Source organism: Opisthocomus hoazin, chromosome 3 (genome assembly GCF_030867145.1).
Source record: "Opisthocomus hoazin isolate bOpiHoa1 chromosome 3, bOpiHoa1.hap1, whole genome shotgun sequence".
Taxonomy (NCBI): domain Eukaryota; kingdom Metazoa; phylum Chordata; class Aves; order Opisthocomiformes; family Opisthocomidae; genus Opisthocomus; species Opisthocomus hoazin.
In genome coordinates, this window is record NC_134416.1 from 76,611,465 (window position 1) to 76,635,261 (window position 23,797).

General features: G+C 42.2%; 1 protein-coding gene and 1 long non-coding RNA gene across 7 annotated transcripts in view; one reads left to right on the forward strand and one right to left on the reverse strand.

The window, feature by feature from the left end:
- LOC142360878 (uncharacterized) overlaps positions 1–21,822 on the forward strand; it is a 151,942-nt gene extending 130,120 nt beyond the window's left edge. The window contains exon 6 of the long non-coding RNA XR_012763491.1: positions 21,281–21,822. This is a non-coding gene — a long non-coding RNA (uncharacterized LOC142360878). The remainder of the gene's footprint in view (positions 1–21,280) is intronic.
- Positions 7,354–23,797, reverse strand: part of INO80C (INO80 complex subunit C) — a 31,235-nt gene continuing 14,791 nt past the window's right edge. For 5 of the 6 annotated variants that reach the window (XM_075416717.1, XM_075416720.1, XM_075416721.1 and 2 more), the window contains 4 exons: positions 17,419–17,529; positions 14,369–14,480; positions 12,743–12,810; positions 7,354–8,036 (listed from right to left, as the gene is read on the reverse strand). In XM_075416717.1, the coding sequence (XP_075272832.1) occupies positions 7,905–8,036; positions 12,743–12,810; positions 14,369–14,480; positions 17,419–17,529 (423 nt within the window). In that variant the 3' untranslated portion in view covers positions 7,354–7,904. Of the gene's footprint in view, positions 8,037–12,742; positions 12,811–14,368; positions 14,481–17,418; positions 17,530–17,609; positions 17,694–23,797 lie in introns of those variants that run through there. The other variant, XM_075416716.1, reaches the window with a different exon arrangement.

The following is a 23,797-nucleotide window of genomic DNA, read 5'->3' on the forward strand; positions in this document are numbered from 1 at the left end:
AGCTCGGTGCCAGCCTCCTGCCCACGTCCTGTCCTGCAGCAGCAGATGCAGCGCTCTTCCAGATTGCACTCTGCAAACAGGCTATTGTGGGCCATTGCCTTGACTTGAAACACAGCCAGGACAGGGACGCTGATGCCGTTCCTGCTCTCCTTACCCAGCTGCCCAGGGTGAGGATGCTTCCTCCCCACTCTGATAGTTGCTCAGCCTCCTCTTTCACCTCAGAGATTCAAAACGCCTCTCCCCTTCTCTGGAGAGTGTCCAGACTGCTAGGGCTGGTTTTCAGTGGGTGCAGTCCCATGATTCGTAGTGTTGGAGGGATTAATCGCGTGACTGTTAAGCACAGTGAGCAGAGCATGTGTGTGAAAGGTGGAAGCGCAGGATTCCGCTGCTTGTTCCAAAAATCAGCCATGTGGTTTCTGCGTATTTTTTATGAAAGATATAAACAGACCTTGGGGTGGGAGTCAGTGCTCAAAGGCTCCGGAGACGTCTCTCTGTCCCAGTGGCGTTGTATACAGGAAACGTACAGGAAGAATGGCTTTTGCACTCTCTGTCCCAGTGTGATCCTTCAGAAGGACAGCTCAAGGTCCACGGGGAATTTGGCTTCCAATTCATTATTAGGTAAATCATAAGAATGTGGAGACAGCTGCTGAAATAAACCGTTTGCAGGGGCAGTTTCACAGTGGGGTTCGACGTGCCGCCAGCCAAGGGTTCAGGAAGCATGGGGCCGAACCGGGGTACTGACGTGGAACATCTCGTACTTCACTGAAGTGGCGGGAATAATTCTCAATTTACAGAGCTCATGGAAGGGCTCACGTAACCCTGGAAAGGAGTTGCTGGTACTTATTTCTCAGCTCTCCAATTTTGTACAGCCTGGTACACGAGATGAAGCATAACAAACAAATTCTTGGTTGTTAGAGGCCAAAAATATTTGGTTGATTGTGCTTCACCATCAGCTTCAGTAACAAAAGCCCGTTTAATACGAAGAGAACAAGGCTTGTGCCTATTAGATGCTGTCACTTGTGCACACAAGAGTGACGGCAGCCATTGACTTCACGTCACCAGCTATGACACACCTTCCAGAAAGGCACAGTTTGAAGTAGTGAATTATGTTCTGTTTATGTTCTTTATTCCAAATATAAAACCACTATAATGCTGTATGTGTTATTTCAGAGGATTAGGAATCACCCACAGAGTGTTTTATAAACGATTTCTCTTCAGCATAAGCTTGCATTGTCAGGGCAATTACTTCTGCAGTCCCAGTTCCAGTCCTCTCACCTTACTCTACGTCCAGCTCTTGTTGAAATTCCTGACATTTCCTCTTTATTAAGGTTATTATCAGACCCCACACTGCCTCTGTTGCCCCCCATGCAAGAACTGCTATTCAGGCACACTCTTAGAGGCTGCTGGCCTTTTCCAGCTGTTTGGAAGCGGGCGCCTGTATTTTGGTCCTGAGCCGGAAGGCCGACTCCCACTGTGAGACTGCCTGCACGTATTCAGGCCCACCACGCTTGCCTTGCCACCCCGTGAAGGATGCAGCCGTAGACACGGGACAGGGGAGGAGCATGGCTGTACAGCCAGTCCTCCACTGCCTCTGTAAGCAGCCATGGCCTGAAGGTTTCACGCAATTAACCATGCTAATTGTTTGGGTGGAGCTCAGACCACAGGAGCACTCCTCTGTATGTGGGGGATCGCATCCTTCTGTGAGCACGCAGGGGTTACCAGCATCCAAGTTATCTAAGCCGGAAGATGAGAGAGGATTTGGGTCAACAGACAGTTATATTAAAAGATCCTTCATTCTGTCCCCTATATGTCATCTTCATGCATTAGTCATGAAACGAACGACCTGACACACAGTGTGCAGGCAATGTATGTGTGTGTTTATGGTGTCCTGTAAGAGGCATCTCCTCCTCCTGGGAAAAGAGAATCACGAGAAGCTGTATTGTAAAACTGCTGTCCCTCGGGATATACACGGGATCACAGCCAAAATTCAGACATTCCCTGCTACCCTTGCTTACCCAGTGCCCAACGCCCCTCAAGTATTGACCAAGCAGACCCAGCCAGCATCTCCGCTCATAAGGGTTTATTGCTGCAGATTTATCAGATGTATGCAGAGGCACTGAATGTGCACAGATATCAATTGATTTCGACAGGATGCAGCAAGAAACGCTTTCTTCCCATGCATGGATAGGCAGCTGTCTTCAGAAATGCCAAAACTTGGTGCTGAGAACTTGCTTGTGTGTGAGCTGTGCTGAAACAGAAGTACCCACACAAGGGGTACCTTGTCTCATTTTATGCAAACCATGCTTTTGGATTCAAGGCTTGCAGAGAAAGGGACACTGTTCGCATGTGCTGTACGTGGTTAGCAGCTTGTAAACGATTTCTTCACTTGAGAGAAGAGTGATATTTGCATTCCACATTTGGGACATTGGAGAAGACTTCAGACAGTCCATGAACCGGATGCACTTTTCTGGGGTGCTGTGCTGGGTGTACCAGAGTCAAGCAACAGAGCCACAGCAGTCAGCATGCAAGCAATGATGGGAGCTCTTGCCCAGAGAAGAACATGCTGGCAAACAGTAAGCACAGCCAGCCCCAAAACCAACTTACTGTCTAGTCCACTAGTACTGTGTTTTTTATGCAGAGATTATTGATTTTAAGCTACAGTGTCAGAGAAAGTGATGTTCTGTACTTAACACGTGATCTCATAGGTCATAAACCTTGTGCAATTACACAAGCACTACTTACCAGTAGTTTAAACAGTTTGTTAGTTGTTGTTGTATTATCTCTCCCAAGAGATTACTGCTATTGCTGTCTGTAGGCTGTGATTTACAGCAGTGTAATCATCTGAAAAGACTGGCTTTGTTAAGCTTTTCAGGCAATACAAAACCAAGTCAAGCAATACTTACAGATACCAAATAGACTTAAATAAAATGTTTTTCTTACCCAAAGATGTATTATTTTACTATGTCCCACCCACCAGCTCTCCAAAAGGCAGAGAAAAGTGTTTTTTAACGGGGACACACACACTAAAATGAGACAAATACAAAGCGATTTCTGTGCATTCTAGTATCAGTGGTATCATCATCTTCGTGTGACTGAAGTGTTCAGTAGCAATACAGCTACTGCTTGACTTTTCTTGTTTAAAAGAGCATAAAGTCAGGGTTTTTCTCCCACAACGTGACATCAAGTCTGTGAAAGTCTTCCCTGAAGTGATTCAGAAAGAAAAAATAAGTGCTATTTTTGTCTAAAGCATGTAAACCATGTACATTGTTAGAGAGTGTAAGAGGCCTTAAAACCTGTTGGTAAGTTTTCTAGTAATAAATTATTGTTGTATTATTTTATTAAAGAGTACATAGCCCTTCAGGAAAAAGGCTGTAATCATGCAGGGAGTTTGAGCTTTTTTCTTAACAGAGTGGACTTACAAAAGCTTTTTAACCTTATACTAGTTTATTTATTCTTTGATGTTCTTCACCAGTAGAAAGTCCTCCCCTTCGCTTACCTTCATTTCCTTGTGCTTTGTTGGGGTTTCACACTTACAGGCCTCTGCCAAAGGAGATCAGGGCACATCTCCCTGCATCTCCCTGCTGCTCCTGTTCTCCATGGAAGCCCACATATAGCAACTCCACAGGGATCCAGAACGCTAGGACAGGAGAAAGCAGTGAAATACAGGACAGTGAAAAGCAGGGGCTCTGAAATGGGCCGGCCCAACGCCTCTCCGAATTGAATGTGCTGCCTTCCAGGCCAAGGTCATTCCTGGTAGAGACGCAGCAGAGGGCAGGGCTGGGGCTGGAAGTCTCCACGGGTGGTCCGAACCAGCAGTGAATGCTCACGGCAAGAGCCCTGGAGCTCCGCCATGCTGCTCTCCCGCCTGCTAGCGAGGATGGGAAGGACGGAGCGTCACTCCCCACATCGCACCCGGCACAGCCTTGCCCTCGGGAGCGGCTGGCCCCGCAGCCCCTGCCCCAGCAGAGCCTCTCCGTGGCCCCGGGGCTTCAGCCGTACCAGGCAGTCCAGCTACGGCAGTCGTGCTGCCCTGGGCTGACAGCTGCAGAGCCATTTGCCTGCTTTGCCCAGGCCCTGAGAGCAAGCAGATCCAACCAAAGCATGAGGTAAACACCAGCTACCGCAGTCTTTAAAAAAAACCCCATCCCAGAAACCCTGCAGTAAGCTGGAGGTGACAGCCCACCTCCAGTGCTCGCTGGGCCGGCAGCGTGCGGGACAGGCAGCCGCACAGGGAAACTGGAGCTTGGCCTCTGGGGAACATCCTCTCACTCTTTCTGAGGGACAGGACAGATGAGGCAAGGAAAATGTTTTCCACCCACCGAAAACACCAAGGGCGAAGCTTTGCCAGTTGGACTGTACCTGCGCGTCACTGGACCAGCTCAGTTCCCATTAATGTCAGTGGGATGTCTGTGGGAGCTCAGCAACCGGCGTGCTGTCAGGCGTTCCAGGGGGAACGGAGGGGGCTGACGGGGGGATGCACTGATGCAAATGCATGTGAGGCTGCAGCCACCCGGGGTCTGCATTAAGTAACACATTCAGGTGATGCTTCACAGATTGTAACGGTTGTACTTGAACAAATTAGCCTTACCCTGACTGCTGCCCTTCTGCTTTGCAGATGTGGCAGTACTATCAGTCAAAATGCACTCTCCCCAAGTCTGAAATTGTACTCGGTGCTGCTTCAAATGTCTTTCTTTTGTCCTCTTTGCAGTTTAAATTAAAGTTATTTATGTTTATCTAGGTAATGTCCCATAAGTACTTTTAAATATAAATGTGCTCCTCAATTTTCACTTCTTCTAAAGCTGGCAATAAAACATACTTTAAAACTGCTCCGCGGCACAGACTAGCTCTTTGCTTATCCGTATTTTCTTTCATATGCAGCAAGGCAGGTATTGCTCAGTTCTCGCACAGAAGGCATTGACGGGAGCAGCAGGTCCACGTGCTGTTCCCAGAAAGAACCTAGTTGGACTGAACGACGTTGTACACGTTGGCTGCGAGATCTGTTCTGTCCTCAGCTTCCCGCTGAAACAAATTTGTTTTGATTGTTCCACATAGTAAACCGTTGTTGATCAATGTAAGGCTGAATGGTTCTGGTGGCTGACTCATCCCTCTTGGCTTGACTACTGCGCAGCCTAATGAGTAAAAGCGAGGTACTACCGACTAAGAAAAAAAAGCCAGTAGCTAACAAAGGAAGAAACAAGGAAAGAAAAGGGAATCTAGCAGCCATCATATGGACAGAAAACACTGAGAGAAGAGCCACTAACGTTTTCTCCAAATCTAAGCTGTACTTACTTTTCTGATGCCAATTTATTCAGTAAGACGCTTAGGTTTTGAAAATGGACTTCCAAAACCCTGTATCGTAGGAATTAGCTGAGAAGCAACACCTTAATACACAGCATAGGATTGCATGGAGCACTTCTGACGGTGAGGGGGCCTGGGTTCCTAAACAGTCATTCCCAAAGAATGTTAAAAATACTTGTGGGAGAGAACAAGCTGGTGAAATATGATTTTCTGAGCTGCTGTCTGCTTATTTAATGCATAAATCATCTAACAGCATTTCTATGTGTTTTCTTTTCATATCAGCGTTAAACTTATCTCATAAACACATCTTCAGTACACAAACTAAGTTAAAAACATCCATTCCAAAACTCGGATGCAAAGAGAATGTGGCTTGAATGCTTACTGGCATGAAGAGAGATATCCTGTCTTATTCTTTTTTGTTCTGTGATACAGTTGTAGCATTATCTGGTATCCAGGGCTTTGAAGGATCTATTGTAAGCATGTCAAAGACTTTTTAAATTACTTTGGTTTTGTAAATATTAGATCACAAAAACTGAGGAATGAGTCCCCCATTAAACAATGTGTCCCGTTACTGTTTTTCCTGTTTTGGATTTGAAATTAAACTAGCACTAATAACACTCTGCATATTTGTTCTTTCAATGAGAAAAAAAAAAATCTTTTCTAATAGTTATCATGTCTATAGAAATGTGCATTCAAGGTGCAGTTTAGACACTAAGTAGTCATCACTGCGTGCTGCTTGTGCAGTCAGAGAGTAGAGGTGCCTTGCACAAGATCCCGATGTCTGTGCTGGAGCTTGGGTGAGACAGGACGGTGGTCCTGTCAGCAGTGTCTCACCTACTTAGTGACCTGGGCCGTCCAGGACTAACGGGCCACGGGACAAGCCCTTCTGAAGCACTTCAGCTGAAAGAGCTGAAGGAACTGGGGCTGTTCAGTCTGGAGAAGAGGAGGCTGAAGGGGGACCTTATTGCTCTCTACAACTACCTGAAAGGAGATTGTAGTGAGGCAGGTGTTCGTCTCTTCTCCCAGCTAACTAGTGATAGGATGAGAGGCAATGGCCTCAAGTTGCACCAGGAGAGGTTTAGATTGGATATTAGAAAAAATTTCTTTACTGAAAGAGCGGTCAGGCATTGGAACAGGCTGCAGGAGGAGGTGCTGGAGTCACCATCCCTGGAGGTGTTTTAAAAATGTGTAGATGTAGCACTTCAGGATATGGTTTAGTAGGAATGGTGGTGTTGGGTGGATGGTTGGACTCGATGATCTTAGAGGTCTTTTCCAACCTACGATTCTATGATTCCACTTGGCCGTTCAGCACATGGGAAGAGAGCATTCCCACAGCAAGTGGGAACTCGCTGAGCCACCTTTCTGGCGAACACTCACTGGTTCAGGGAGATGAGGTAGGTAAGTGCCACGGCTACAGGGCAGGTGGTGGGGTATGGGCGTGAAGGCTGTGTGGTTGGAGGCTAGGAATGGCTGAGCCCAAACCTGGAGTCCAGATTAAAAGTTGGCAAGAGTCTAAGGCTGGGACAAAGTGGGAAGGCAACAGATCAGCAGCTTGGCATAAGAAAGAGGACAAAAAGAAAGAATGGGCCGAAAACCCTCTGCCCCCTTGCCCCTAGACTTCAGTTTCTGGAAATCATCGTCATTTTGACGCTGGCATGTACTTTTCAGCCCCTCTCAGCAAAAGCCCAAACTCTCCTTCAGTCTCCTCCCTCTAAACGGTGACAATGCTCTGTTGCTATCCGTCATGCTTCTGGTACCTCATGGTGCAAAGGTCAGTGTCCTGACCTAGGGGGTCTCGCCTTGCTGAAGACCATCTGGGCATCAGAACATCACTGGACAGTGGAATTCCTACTTTTTTTAGCACTGTTTTTTAAAAGTCTGGGAAATTAGTACTTTTTTGTACTAATTAGTACTAATATTGTACTAACTAGCAAAGGCAGAAGAATAACCAGGTTGTGAAATGAAGCAGTCAAAAACTACTAAGTGTCACAATTAAGAGTTACCCGGTGATTTGATTTGATCCTGTTAGGCATATTCATTAGAATATTTTAAAAGCAAGTTTGAGTCCAACTTTATTTACGCTGACAAGTGCAAACATTTGTGTGAAGCTGTTCATTTCCACAGTGCTCAGTAACGTAAACAGTCATCACAACAGCAGCACTCACTAGGTGTTTTAACTTTGTTTTACAGGTGGCACAAATGTCTTCATAGCCAAGTGGCAAGCGCATCTGCAAAACAGTTGGGATATCTTGGTACCTTTTGCTTAATTCAAATGACTCTTCTGAGCCAGAGAATATATAGGGTGGGGATGAAATTCTGTCTCTACAGAAATTAATGTAACTCAGACATTATGGTGCAGATCTGTATCCTTAAGGTCCAAGTTATTCTGTCCACCAAACCAAATTGCTTACAAATTGGCACACTAACAAATATCAGCATTTATCAAAATTAAATCCATATGTTCTTCAAATCCATGTATCATCAACTACTTCCAGATGTAAATATCCATGGATAGTTTTAAGGAACCTCAGTCCTGCAGTCAGTTTCCATCATGGTTCTCGAAATTAGCACTGCTCACAAGCGACATACAACAATATTTGGTCTCTTCAGGAAACAATACTTGTTGCTTTCCTTAGAGCCAGGTATCCTGTAACCACATCGGAAGGGAGCATCCGAATATAGGCAAATTCTTCAATAGTACTGAATCTCAGCTTGCTCTGGGGATCTGTGTAATTTGCCTGGAAAAGAAGCAATGGCAGAGACACTATTCAAAGAACGTCTTGAAACAGAATGCTAAAAAAAATGTCTAATTACAAGACCACAAAACAGCGAATTTCTTTTCCCCGTAACAGTACTGCTGTTCTGCCACGTGACCAAAACTTTGTACTTTTCTCTTTCTCCTCGTGTCAGAACTTACGAGAAGTTAACAGACCCCTATAAAAATCACATTAGAAATGCATTAAACATAACAGAGGGCTGAAACAGTTTCACACAAAACACAGTGCGAAAGAAACTCCTCAAGCCTCTAAACTCACCCTCGCAACTCTGTGCCTTGCGCAGTCTCTCTCGAGGCAGCTCTCCAAAGGGGCAGGCTGCTGCCAATAAATTACCCACAATAAAGCTGAGTTATGGGTGCTCTGATAGCTTTGGACTGATTTTCTCTTCCTGCATGCAACTTAGCTTTTAATTTACTTTAAAGCGGTTGTTAAAGCAAGGGAGTCTCAGCTTGTGGTTCTGTGACCGAACTGATAAGAAATGTGAGCTCGGCGCTGTGCCTTGCTACAGACGCCTGCTTTCAGGCTAGCAGCCCGGCCAGCTAACCCCGGGCCACGCTTGTCTCCTCTGCTATATTTGGACCCTGGGTACCTGGGAGCGGTGCCAGTTCCATTCTGTCCTCTCCCCTCCGCTGTTGCCACAGAAACCCTGAGCCGGGCTGAGCTCGGGGGCAGCCCAGGCGGCCGGGCTGGAGGAAGGCAGGCTGCGGGGTATCGCCTCCTCACCCTCAATCGCCGCCCCTGCAGCACTGCATTGCCAAGAGCCTGCCAAGGCTCGGGAAGGGTCTTCTGCACCTTGCTTTAACAGGGGATGGTGGCGGGCTGCAAGGCACAGGCGGCTGAGATCCTTTAAAACGTTGCTACAGAAAAAGAAAAGGCCAGGAAGAGCTGGAGCATTCCCCCCATCCATCCTGCTGAAGTGCAGAGCCCTCTACTACTTTTATGCTGGAAGGGATCTGCTGACCATGGTAACTATCCAGTTAATCGTCTGGCCTGATAAGACTTAGCAGAAAATTAAGTATTATTTGTAGCTTGTGTCTTTACAAAGGAATGCTACAAGGGTAATTAAATGTAGTCAGCTAACAGTCAAATCATCAATTCATTTTCAAACAAATGGCCAAGTCAGGACATTAGGAGTAAATTTATCCCTGGTGGTATCTTCATGGTTACAGCAGGTATAAATGTATTTTTATTTCACACTTTAAATCTGGCCTCATGTAAGAAAAAGCTAACCAAGTAGACTGCTTTTCAAATGTGCACGGTTCTGTAATAAACGAGCCAAGCAATATCTGCAATTTGTGTTGTGCACCAGTCGAGGTTAAAAATACTCTGACAGTTCACCATTCTGCGTACTGAGCTGTACTGTTTGCACACACTCATGTACGGTAACTACTCATTTATGCCATGAGTTCAGCCTGAAAACAAATTTTACTGTTACTTCAGCAAGGATTAAAACAGATTAGAAAAGTGAAGTAAGGTGATTTTTGCAAATTAAAAACTGTCATATTTAGCAACTAAGTCAAAGGCCACAGATACATGCTCTCAGATACAATAAATTAGTTATTTTGTTTCTATAGTAACATGGCTGATCCATTTTCAGAAAAGGAAGAGAAATATAAACATTTGAAGGTTTGGGGTTTTTTTTTAATCTGCTTTACCATGAATTATTTTGTTTTGCATCTTAAAGTATCTAAATACTCATCTTGCAAGTCTGGGCATAATTGTTTTATTTTGCAGCGTCAATATAGTAGACAATAGCTTTTGAATTCTAGGCTGCCTTACAAATATAAATTGGCTGCTCTGCTTAGACCGTTCGTAAATTTAATTCCATTTGTGTTACACGCAGAAAGAGAAGAGGATCAGTAGAATTTAACTGTGGCATTTAATGTAACTGCAGGTATACCGATGAGAGCGTTTTAATACACTTCTCTTTTTTTGTACCTGCAAGACCATTTAATTCTTCCCTAAATGGGTAATGCTAAGGAATTTATTTTACTTTTTGTTTTCATGGGGAATCCAGCATTCCCATAGAAAATACAAATGCTTTCAGAGTTTACATGGAAAACACAGGGACATTTTTCTTATACTAGATTTCTAAAATATTACTGCACATATCATCCTATTAGGAAATGATCTTGAAAATATATTTAGTGCTTCTTACGAAACATTTCTGGCTTAACAATTTAAAGAACACGCTGTCTCAGTTATGTTAATAAACAAGACTTTTTTAAACACGGTGTTTTTATCATAGTCTGGAGAAACCTTGCAGGCCAGGTAAAATAGGAAACCTGATTCGCGATTAGAGTACGGAAAATAAAAAGAAAAAAGCAAATGAAAAGACAAAAAAAGGGGACAAAAGTATCACTGAATGGATTTATATAGAAAAGAGAGTATTTATACTGCGCTAGAATAGTTAGAGTACATAAATCACTGATGGAAAGGAGGAGCTAGTGAAGAAAAACTGAGGAACTGAAAGGAAGACTCGTATTTCCTCTGGCTAAACTGTCCCTTAGCTGGTAGAGACACGGTCTTCACTCACATCTACAACCTGCGTCATCATCTCGCTATAGGTGCAATGATTGACTAGTTTTGAAATGCATCCAAGGCCCGTGCTGGAAAGCATTATTTGGTTCATTGGAGATGGGGCAGCGAAAGGCTCTTCTGCCCTTGTGCTGTCTGCCCCGCATAAGCCCCTCACAGGACAGAGATATTGCTGCAACGCTCCTAACATCTGGTGTAAATCCTACTAATACTTGCAAAGTAACTCTAAGGGGAGAAGACAGGAAACAGGTGAATACCATGAAGTAGCCCAGTATGGAATTTTTGCTATTTTAGTGAAATCTACTCATTATTATTTCACATGTCCACTCGTCCCCCCTTCCTCCATCCACTGCATCTTTATATAGAGTAGGGGTACTTACGCAAGTTCCTTATTCAACTGACCCCCACTCCTTGTTTAGACACTAGTTGCTATTATATCAAAACAATACTCTTACAAGACCATAAGTCTGCCTGATTGGAGGGAATTATTTTCCCTGGGTTTGTGAGCAGTGTCTTCCACTTGCTGCCTGCCAGTTGATCTGCGAGGGAGATGCTGCTTTCCCATTCCCCTCTGAACACCAAGGGTTAGCAGCCTCGACCTGAGCAACCCACTCCATTTCCAAACCACGCTCAAAGGCACAGGCTGGAAACATGCCACCTCCTCGGTGCCGTGTTTAAATGTGGTACTTAAAAAATAAAAAAGTCAAAGAAAACATATGCTACCAAATCACGAACTCAAATGTTAGGATGTGCAAGATAACAGCTGGCACTATAGCTGTTCTTTGATGCCTTGCACTGTGTACCCACTATAAGCCAGTCCTTAATTAAGTGCTCACCAGTTTTTTCCCCAATGGGGACTTTCACCTAATTCAGTGTACAGAATGGAAGGTGCTGTGTTAACTAACCTGCATCAACAGAACAAATGTGTATATTTAAAGGCATCTCTGTGAGGTGATATCAAGCCTGTGAGGTGGGCTAAGGCTCTACAGATAAGAAACAGATTAAACTGGAAGAAGGGACCCAGAAATTCTATCTAAGGCTATTTGGCGTTACGAAGTTTTCATTATTGTAGTCATTTAGTGTAACCATTACTCAACCGTTTTTGTAGTCCAAAATACAACATTGCCACTCATTTCAGTTGTAATAAATGCATAGGCTTCTGCAAAATATATCACTGGGGGCTGAAGGTGAAAAGTGAAAAGATACGCTGCTACGAACACCTGTTTTGTTTGAAGTAAAACTATTCATGTCATACAGGAACAGTGTCAGCAGCAGATACAAATTTGTTGTTGGGCAGAATGCAATGACTTTACTCATGTTTTGTGCCAACAGAATCTTTGGGGAAACCAGGTGCCAAATTGTACCTACCAAGACTTTTTGGACCATGTGCAAACTGTATCTAAGTCAAATGTGGTTGATTTTTTTTCCTTTTCTTTTTTCTTTTCTTTAACAAAACTATGTAAAAGAGCCCATCTGTGACACACAGGCTATACAGCTGCCAAACTTCAAGTTCCATCGCTGAAGCATGGGGGTATTTGAAATTCTCAAAAGTCCATGCCAAGTATCTGTCTCAGGCTGATTTGTTTGAGGGAAAGTCTGAGAGTAACGACAACAAGATTTTTTTTTTTTTTTAACCTGGGACAATCAATATAATTTTGCCTAATCTCATTCTTGGAAATTGCTGAGCCATCTTTTTGCAACTTTCTCTAAAAGACGCAACAAAATAAACCAGCCTCGGGCAAATGCTCAGCATGCAAAGTTGCAGTCTGTGTGGTTAAAGCTTGGCAAAGTTAGGAGTCATGGAGACTGCAGGCCACCAGCTTTCACTGTAACAGTCTAAAGAATCAGAAATGATGGGGACCAATGCAGGCTCTACAGCTCGGAGAGTGGTCTGATAGAAGCCATCTGCCAGGACAAGGTATTTTATATGTCCTGACACCTATTAACAACCTAAGGATTTTGTGATGTAGTGACAGTATTTGGGGTTTGGCTCTAACTCAGGTGACAACTATTAAATGCAAGGCTGAATGGGAACATCAGCAAGTACAGCTGTTACAAAAGCATGCACCAGTTTTACATCATTGTGGAAAGTGAGATACCAATTTTGAAGAGAAAAATAAAATACTTACTGGAAGTCCTGAAATGTCTGAATATTTCTTGGCAGGCTTAAAGGAAGGAGGAGCATCAATATTAAAATCTAGAGAAAAACAAAGGGATAATTTCAGTGTACTATATATATTTTAAAATGCAAACCCAAAATGTAAATAGGTAACAATATTTGTTTAAAATGCTGCCTTTACTTTCTGAGTTCTCTATAACTAGCAGCACTAAGACAAAGAAATATGAAGCAGAATTACCTCTGAAAACATTTAGCCTATTAGCACTGTAAACGAGCGCCTGATTTTGCTCACCTCTCTAAATAAGAGTTCAGTAAGCAGAACTGCGCTCCCCAAAAGGAAAAATGCGAGAGCGCTATTTGAAATGCATTCATTTCTTCCAAGTCTTAATGAATTCCCTTGCAGTCAGTTATTTGCAAAGAATAGTTATCATCATATACATGGTCTATGTTCAGACCATGAAACACTGCTCAAGATTGCAGCTCTGAAATACTATAATCCAGAAAAGCAAAGTAATCTTTTAAATCAGTTAAATCTTTAAGCACGTACCACTTTAAGCCCAGTCAATGACCTAGAAAATTATCTTAATGTTTATATTAAATGATGGAAATTGCTGTTCTTTGGTGCCCTTATAGCAACTCTCATTCATAAACATTTTTAAGATACAGTCGGTATATTTAAGTAGTTAAATCCTCAGTTTCGCATGTTTAAAAATATGTCTGTACCTGACTCATTTTTTTCCTCCTTTCTGATCTCTCTTGCACCTCATTCAGATGCCATGATCAATTCAAATGCTCCTTCCATATCAAATTTATAACTCATCATCTCATAATTCAAGACACTAATGCCACAGACAGCTGGTTTTAAATATGCAACTGAATTTCTTTTCCCACATAAAAAAGCCTGTAAATTTACTGTTGCAAACAGAACATAATAGAAACACCAACATCAGCAGATTGTCAGTTACAATAGCCAGGAACACACAGTAGTCTGCATTTTTCTATAACAGTTGTGTCTAAAACACTCAAAAAAATGGCAAGCTATTTTTGGATAAAGGACCAAATCTGACAAAAAGTATATGCATATGCTCAATTCTGAGATGCAAGATGCTTCCACTCGCTTAAGTAAAATCTGAGGATCACATTCTGTCTCCAGCTACGTCCAGTAGTATCCTACTTTACGAGCAGACTTGAAGTATATCTAGATGGAGACCACTGCTGTAACTCTGCTCCAGTAGATGTGCACCAGCTAGCTGTAATCAGGACTGCTAATAGTGTCCTCACCCGTCAGGAGACATCTGGGCCCTGTGCAGAGGAGGCGGCTCCTCAGCAGTGAAGAAGTGATAAAAACCTGATGGGATAAGGAGTTTCTGACCTGGTCTGGATAAATACATTTACTTTATTAAACTCTCTCCCCAAATGTATTTGAACTTTGTCACAATACTCCAAGTCATTTGCTTGCCCCTACTTTCCACTTGGGGCTGGTGAGTGTGACTGGACTAGTCTTAAATGTACTACTGGACACTTTTCAAGCAGGATATTGCATGCACTGATTAAATCATTTAGGTTTGTTTTAAAGAAAGTTATTTGTGTGGATTTTATTATTTATAAATACATGCAAAGCATCTAAGCAGCTTACAGCTAGGATCATTTAGTTGCCATGGCAATGCCCTTTCAGAAGCAAGAATTTGTTTTAGGTTCTTCCAAGTTCTGTTCTTCTTGCCAGCTGCTGCTCCACCAATGCCGGAGTGCTAGAATTAAAAATACGGTGTTTAGAGAAAAAAAGTAAAGAAAGAATAGTATTTCAGAGCGTGACACTTCTATTTCATAGTCTTTCTGATATGTCTCATCTTGTCATGAACCATTTGTTATCCTCACTTATTTCATCAGCAGGCTAATATACTGTACACTTTAATCTTGGCTGCAAGAAAAACAAAGCTTTTTGGACTGTGTCAAAGCTACTATGTTTAGGATTAACTGAAGGAAATGAAAATCTGCTTTTTATATGGAAATAGAAAATCAATGTGGTTAGGTTTAGCCTGAGATTACAAGATTCTGTACGTACTTCCCATCGTATTAGAACTTATTACTATGAAGTTGTGTCTAAAATTGTGATGACACGGCTAAATTTTCTCTCTTCTTTTTATGGCATATTACAGGTGCAGATCTAGGCCTTGTAAAACTGTACAAAACAAAACTGATCTTGCAAAATGTAATGAATACTATGAGAAACTTTCTGGAAATTTTATTTTTCTTTCAAAGGATAGAAGACAGTAGAAAAAGAGTAATAAATAGAACGCTGAATGCCAAGACAATTTTGCAATTTGAAAGGTACACTAATGGAAGGCTTGCCACAGGTACTATAATGGTAGTTTCAGTTATCAAATGTGATTGCTACAGAGTAATTTATTTGTGTTCCTCCAGAGACAGAAGCTCCACAACATACTGTACGACTTCTAAATGATCTGAGGACACAGATTTACTGCTTTATTTCAGAAAAGAAAATGTTCTTAGAATTGGGGAGTTGTTGGTACTTCTGTTAATAATTACTACCTGCCACATCAGTCTCATCAAAACTCAGCACACAGTTCCACAAACACACTTCTGCTGCAATTGGTTTATAAATGAGGCTGTTACATTGCTGAGAGTGACAGAAGGAAGGATTCAATGAGAAAGCGTTTTTCTGTAGATGTAAGATATATTCAGAAAAGATGCTCATGAGCTGATGATACACTGGATTTTGGCAATGGATACTCAATATAGAAAGTACATGCAAATGTCTGCTCTGAGAGTAACACCTTAGTAATCTAGAGATTGTTGTAAAACAGACTGCTGGAATATGAGATGAAAATAGATGTAGTACCACATCACTATTTCAAATTCATTACATGAATTTTGCTCCGAATCATTGCATAAGGATGTTTTTTTAGTAATCTGGTTTCTCAAAAGCAACCATTGAGTTTATGTGAAATTCTGCCTCCTAGGAACAGGGCTGAGTATCACCGCACAGACCTGCAATCAAATGGCAAATGACTGCCAAGTGCAAATGAACCAAGCTACCTCTGCACTGGTGAAGTTCAGGGAAAGCTGGAGCTAGGACAGGCAGAGCTATGAATTGCTCTACACAATTGTCAGAGGGTCTTCTTCCCCATCGCCAAGGGATGCAAATTCCATTCAGCAAATTTAGAAAAAGGTAATTTTTTCCTTCTTCTCTGTTTTTAAGTATATCCTCTGTAGTGAGCTAATGGCTGAAACTTGGGCGTAATTATGAGGGATAGACATTATTTGATTTATTTTCTTCCTTTTAAGGCAAATTAGGCTGGAAGGATGTCATCCCAATTATTACTACCAGTTCATACTGACAAAAAGCTAGTTAAAACGCTATACATTTCTTCCCAAATTAGTTGCTGTATTGGGGAGGACAATTTCGCGTTTTTTTTATAACTGCCTATAATTTCTGCAGCACTTGCTAAAGGTCCTTTACATTCATTATTATTATTTCAAGCATGCAGACATTAGTATTGCCTCTTTGGAAATGGTGACGTCCCTCTAAGAACTGAAGGATCAGCACAAGGCCCCATAGCTATTTAAATCCTTTAAGGAAGCTACACGGAATGCCTCTGGGCACAACTGGAGCTTTTCCAACGAGCCCCATTTCTCAAAGACACAGGTGCTCACTGGAGGATTAGAGCGAGCAAAGTACACAGCCGTTTGAATGCCCCTCTTGTGACAGAAGCTGTCTGCAAAGCAGACACGGAGCAACTTGCAAGTCAGAGATTAACTTTATACCCCTTACCAAACCTGTGCTTGGTGAGCTGTGCCATGCCCAATTACTCAGGTTTTATGCTATGGGATACTGTATCTTCTTCATAGAGAACGAAACTCGGGATAAAATCCTTCTTTCTAAGTACTGGCTTATGACCAGGAGTCTGAGACGTTTGCTTCTCTAGAAAGCATTTGTACAATGTGCCAATGAGTTGGCCCTGGCACAGCAAGATAAAAAGATACTAAAAACAAACCCAGCAGTGACAGTATTACTAGCCGCAGTCTTCCTTCAGCTTCTCCCCCAGTTTAAACCTCAGAGTGCTTTAGCAGCCTGTATTCCATCAGCTGTCAGAGTTTACATGACTTCTGAATGCCAGCAGGCCAGGCTTCTGGGGAGCACGGAGCGTCTGCTTCTAAATCTAGCAATTACTGGAAGAGCAGACACCGCAGGTCTGTTAAGAGTTTCAGCGACCGGGAGAGGAGCAAAATGCAAGTTGCTAATGACTCTCTGGCTGATTTCTAGTTCAATTGCTTTGCAGCCTGCCTTGGCCAGGAACTGGGAGATGGGATTCCTACATTCACAGCAGTATAAATTGTTCCTCTCTAGCTGCCCTAGTTTGTGAAACGCCACACCATAAAACATCTGCACTTACCTTAATCTAGCAGGTTTTCTGACTCTGTTCCAGAATTTAATGTAATGGTTCTGCCTCTGGACCAGCGCCATTTTCAGGCTATAATAGAGTGTGCACTTTGGACCATCATGTGGCTCAGACCTGAGGTGAATTTCTTAAAAATTGCCGGCCTTTTATTTGGCTGTTAGCTGACTTTCTTAATATTTACATTAGCAATACAGTTAAATAGAATCCTAGTTAATGTTTTATTCAAAGAGTTTAGAATTTCAAATTGTTAAAATAATATACTTACGATGAAGTTTGGATCTTTAAATGGTAACGGCTTGACGGTTGTTTCCACTGATCCCGCGCTGGAGTCCGTGTTCAGAAATTTGCTTTCATTCATGGCCTCTCCACCCGCACTCTGAAAAAAAAATGCAATCTTACTGCTTGTTACTCTGAGCAAGTTTCACGAGCGACGGAGCCATCTGCTGTATTACCTACCTGTTGCCTTTTTAGCCTTCCCATCTCTTTTGAATCTTTAAAGATGTTGCATGCCAACAGTGGGGAAGCATGAAACAGAATATTTGTCAAGCAATTTACAACTGACACATAATGAGGAGGAAGGGAACACAGTGGCCAAAGCCTACTGAGTAAGAACAGCGTCAGGTTTCTTTCGGTATTAATGAAAGCCACCTCTACATAAAGTGCAAGACAGCATGTGAAACCCAAAACAGCAGAAATGCACATTGGATCTATTTCAGAATGTTCCATATTAGAGCATTAACAGGAATACATAAAATTTATCAAAAGGTTTTTTTCAAGCTTCTAAAGGAAAATTGATTAATCAGTTTATTCTCCGTCCCTGCCTTCCATCGTGCCTGAGTGAGGATTGAGAGAAAAAAATATTTTACTACATATACTGTTTTATGCCCAAGCCTCACAAAATCTACACGGGTACTAGCTGGTGTTTTCTAGGCTTTATGGTTTATTTATTTAGCAGGAAGACCAGCTGGAGAAGGTGTGTGTGTGACTGGAAAGTTAAAAAAGGTCTGTGGCAGTCTAACCAATTTCTGATAGTTCTGCATGGCTGAGTTTATGTTATTTTTTATCTTGTGAGCGCCCTCTAAGTCTCCACACTACCAGAACTAGCCCTTGCTACATACGTAAGTGTTTCCTGTGAAATAGGGATCTATACTGAAGCCAATGAGAATTTTGCCATTGAGTTTGTCAGTTCGGTCAATAGGATTTCATACCTTGATTCTTTTTTCTTGAAGAACAAAATGCTTGGCTAAAAGCTAAACCAGTATTTACTGAACAGGTGGTTAAAACGTTTCTTTGCTTTACCTTCAGACAGCTAATACTCAGAACAAAACATGTTTTCCTGTGAAAACCTGCACTTGCAAAACCTTCTGTGTTGATACAATACTCTTTTAAGTAGGAGAAAAAAAGGATCATTATTATTAATGAATTATGGGAGTACCTCTAGAAACTGGGACTATACAGCAAAGGCCATGATTCAGCATATCCTTCTCCATGTGATTACAAGGGAAGTGTTTGTGTTCTTAACTACATGCATAAGTAATTACAGGATTAGGAACTAGGCAACTCTTCTTTGGGGAAACACATCAGTTATTCAACAGTGCCTGATTTTAACATAGCAAAGGGAGGTCTTCAATATTCAAAGTGTGGTATAAAGAAGCATTCAAGTAAAATAGGCATGTTTCTAGTGTCTTATTAAAATAAAATACATGAATAGAGATGATCTATTTTCAAAACAACAGTCAGTCCTCTATAAGCTCATAGTACAGGGGATGCTGCCAAAATCACATCAGTGGAAGCAACACTGAAGTCTGTAGCTTAAACTTGGTTCTTCCCTTGCTGAGGACAACATTAAAAGGCAGTGACTGCCAGAGAAACAGAAGAAATGCAGATGGATGTTTAGAAACATGTGCATTATGTGACAGTGAGCAGAGAAAATATCTTCAGCAATCTGAGTAAAATGGCTTGATACAATGAGTTTCTAGGTTTCAAACTATATTCTTGCACATGCACGCTTCCAGCACTTCGGATTTCAGCAGCAAACATCAAAGTCACTCTTGAGAAAGTCAATGCTTGAGATACAAGATTATTTCTGATGAGTAAATTATCTCTGATACTGCTCATTATCAGTGTAACTTCTGTAAGTGGAGGAATCGGCACCCAGTTATTCTTCAAAGCGTTCTTGCCTTTTATTTGGTACCATTTGGTCGGTTTTAAATCCAGTCCTACAGCTATTTGTTAATTACTTTCTCACTTTTCCCCCTTCAGTTATGTTCTCCTAAGCATTCTGCTGTTTAAGAAACAGGTTTTGAGACACATTTCAACACTATCTCAAAACAGTATCTAGTATTACGAGACAGAGCAAATAAAAATGGTTATACAGTAAAGAGGAAGAAGCTTCCTTATGCATATAGTCCTTAACTTCCACAGCTGGGGACATTTACATACTACCCTCACTGTCTGCAGTGGGTTTTTCTGTGTGGATTCAGTGCTAGTCTTGCTGGCGCATTGGGAAGGAAAGTAAGGAACTGTTCCTGGCAGGACAATTCCTGAACGTAAATTCTACACGTCGTTTCTTTTCCGGACCAACCCCTAAGGGATTTCAGGTATTAGAGCTGCTAAGAGCTGGGATAACTCACGTTACAGGCCAGATGTTATTTTGTTTGTGCCGGTATCCCTCGCACAGTGGCAGAGGCAGCAGGACCCGGAGCAGCAGCTGCTGCTTTTCTGGGCCCCGTGGACACCCACGCCATCCCCCGTCCCACCGAGACGTAACGCCAGCAGGAGCTTCTGGATCTGTCACGGGCAATTTGAGAGCAGTGGTTTCTTCTCCACGGCAAAGGGTGCAGGCTGGTGTGCAGGACTGCAAAGCAGCTTGCATACCACAGTGATATGCAATTCATACCACCATTTCAGAGCCCTGTGACAGACTGGGAAGCGAACAGGACTGAGCACTATGGCCCCAGCTAAGCGCCGCGAACAGAGACAAAGACATACTGCAGAGGCACGCCAGCTCCCTCACTCAGCATTGCCTGTATGAAAACTCTGATTTTTAGCAGTAGCAGTAGCACTATGGGAGAGAGATACTCTGCTAATGTGCTTTTCTTTCTGGAAAATTATTGAAGAGTTGTGCGGAAGCACCGCTTCCAGAACAATGTGCTACCGCACAGAGCAGTGAACTCCGGCTAGCACAGAGATTTGAAGTGCTCTTTCCGTGCAGCCTGCAGAAGCCTCAGCTGATACCCTCAGCAGTTTTTCAGCCACAAACTGAACGTGTCTTGACAATCTACAAATCTGTCCAGCCTATGTTTTAAAATGCCAGGTTTTAAAGCATAATAAACTTCATTTAATCTTTCAGGTTTCTTTTTTGAAAGTTATTTTAAAGGGAGGGGGGAGATGCCAAATTAATTTTAACCAATATGGATCTACCTTTGTACTGCAAACCCCATGTTTCCTGAAAGTGAATAACATAGTGACAATACAAAACATTATTTACAGCCTGAAAGAAGAGTCCTCAGTGATCAATTACTGTACAGTAAAGGTAATTTTTAACTTTTAACATTAGCTGAACACATCTCTCCCAGATGTGCTTGTTTGCTTGGCTGTTTAGTTTGGAAGATAGTTCATGCTTCACTGTCGTGTTGAGGCAAACAAACAGGAATGAATTCCAATGCCCTCTGCAGCCCTACGAAGCGATGGTGGTCTCGTGAGCACGGTGAGGAAGCGCCCATCCCCGGGGAACATGCACTGCCCAGTGTGCGCCGTCACCCCCGACACGAGTCCTGCCCAGCTCACAACCAGTCCCCAGCACATCTTCTCTCCTCAGCCAGTCTCTTAGCGAACCCTCTCAGCCTCAGTGTCCCAGAATCATCCCAAATGCTCTGCAGCAGGGCTAGAAAGAAAGCGTAACCATGAGCTGACACTCTCGATAGCTTCTTTAAAGCTTCTTTTTAACTGATCTTGGAACGTAAGCATCCTTTAAGGGGAGCTCACTATACACTATAAGGAGAGAGACAGTGAAGCAGCTTTTAATGTGCACTTTAGATTGTGTCTTTTAAACAGTGTTTTTTGTAACTAGGGCTACAGGGAATTTGTGCTACCATAGTCACTACACAGTCTGTATTCCTCCACAGGCCATTGGAGATTCTAACAAGATGACTTTGGAGTGGCTTTACATTCACAGGGTACATCTGCACTGGCAAATGACGGCGTGACTTCAGTACAGCTGAAGATGCTTATGATAGTTTTACACCAAATAACAATAAAACCACTAAAGACTGCAGCAAAACCATCAGTAACTATGTTCATCCCTTCCCATCAACTCTTCCTCCAGCTGTTAACCTCCACAGAAGTCCATGCTGCCACCTTTGTTCATCTTACTTCCCTCCGCTCTCCTCCTCCTCCCAGCATCCTCAGCCAGGCGCAGAGCAACCTTGACTGGAATCGCATGTTTTAAAAGTTGCAGGCAGCAGATGAAAGGCTTCTTATATGACCACTTGTGCAATTTTATTCCCTCTGTAAAGTTGTGTTCACATGCTTTAGCTGAATTTTAACTACAACCACAGTGTGACAGGTTGGCAACCTCTACCCGTCGTGGGATAGGCTGTAGCAATAGTGAGGAGTGCCGCTTCATTTTGGCACTTCTGTTCGTAGGACCATCTATCGCGTATCGAGCGCATCCCAGCTGGGCAGGACACAGCCCTCCCCGTTACGGACCAGGACTGGGGGACAGTCTCTGAGTGAGGGAGCTGGCTGAGGACTTCACTTTGCTAGCAGACAGCAAAAATTCAAGAGCGAGCAAAGACCTGCAGCAGACACTTGGGAGTCCTAGGAGGTTTGTTGTAAGTGCGGCCAAGTCTGGGGCAAAGACCCGAGCTAAGCTTTGCTACCTTAACACTGGTTTCTTTTGAATAAAGCCAAACCCCAGGAATGAGCCTAGTTTGGACCCTACTGTATATGCTGTCTGTACTGGAAGAAAACACACATTGGGACACTGCCTATTCACATACTACTTTCAATTTCAGGCTTTGGTAGATCTATTAATTTTTTCAATACATTCTGTTCCAAATTCCCTACCGCAGATGTGTTGGTTTTCATATGATTTCCAAAGATTGCTCCATCTGTCTGGTTTTATTTAGGGACAGGACAAGCAAAACTTGTAGACCATGGAAGCTGAATTTTTTGTTTTGGTTATTTCTAGGTGGAATCAGCATTGTGGGGTTTGGGATGGGACTAAATACCAGGTAGAATTAGCTTATTATGAAAGTGCTAGTCTGAATCATCATTCCTTGTTTTGTTTTATTTTGTTTTCCCCACAGCAAGGATTAAAAATGCGTAACAGAATAACATAATATATGCTGAAGTATAATTTCTTACCTATTTACTCTGGATTATACTCCATAACATTTTTTCATTATTTCAGACTAACAGGATTTTACAAAGTATAAAAAACATTTAAAAAAAAATGAAACATAAAAGTCAAAGATGTAAATTTGTGCATTTCTGGCATCCTATCACTGCATACCATGCATGTCATGGCTTAGAAAAAAGATGGATTTGCACATCAAAGAAGGTACACTATGATTGTCAGTGGCCATTTTCACTAAATGTTACAGTTTTACATGGTAAAACAGAACTTAAAAATACAAGGGAAACTGAACAGTGTGTTGGCAAAGCAAAACTTAAATCATAAATAAATTCCGTAAGAACTGGAAAGGGAGTTTTGTGTTGAAAGGAGCAAAACCAATACTGTAAACATTGATTTTCACTGTCTGTTTTCTTTTCTGCAAATCATTCCTTAGTTAGTTTTAACACTACACTGAGTACAGCAATTGTAGATGAAGGTGATTACATATGCAGGTTTTTGGTTTGGTTTTGCTTCTGCATTCAGTATTTCTGGTACTCTGGCTTTGTCCCACAGTGATGACCAGGGGGTTGTATGTCACTATTGAAAAAATAAGTAGTAAGAGAGGTTTGGTTCTAAATCAAGCCTTCACATTTGATGGTAACTTTTTCCCAAGCATCCATTTTGGCTTCCTGAGGAACCCACTTGTCTCCAACCTTTGCATATGAAGTTCAATAAATAGTTTAAATTCTTTTTACTTACTTTTGGCAGCTGATTTTCATAACCACAATAATACTACAATGACATTCTTAATTTCATTGACACAGTTGTTTTAATTCAGCCTCAGTAATTGTATATGTCTAATATTATATATTCCTATAGTAGGTTACTTCTAAAGCAGCAATATCCAACTTGTAGCAACTTACTCAGCTTTTAGCTGTGCTTAAGTTCTGTGACATCCTGACGAAGCTGTGGCATGCAGCCAGGGAAGAAGATGGCAATTTATAAAATAGATGGATAATACCTGTATTTTCACTAGCAGCCAATTACAGGGAGTGAGAATGTCATGTGCAAACAGAGCATGAATGTCACTATATGACAGCAGCGATGATACGAGCAGACTTTTCAAAATTGGGAGTAGACTTTGAATGTCAGCTATTTAACAGAGTCCCAGCTAATACTGCTCATACTGGAACATCTATTAAGCTGTTTGATTAACATATTAGCTCTCACTGTATAACAAGCCTGGCACAGGCTCTTGCACATTCTGCATATTTAATTCATTTCACTCTGCATGATGACATGA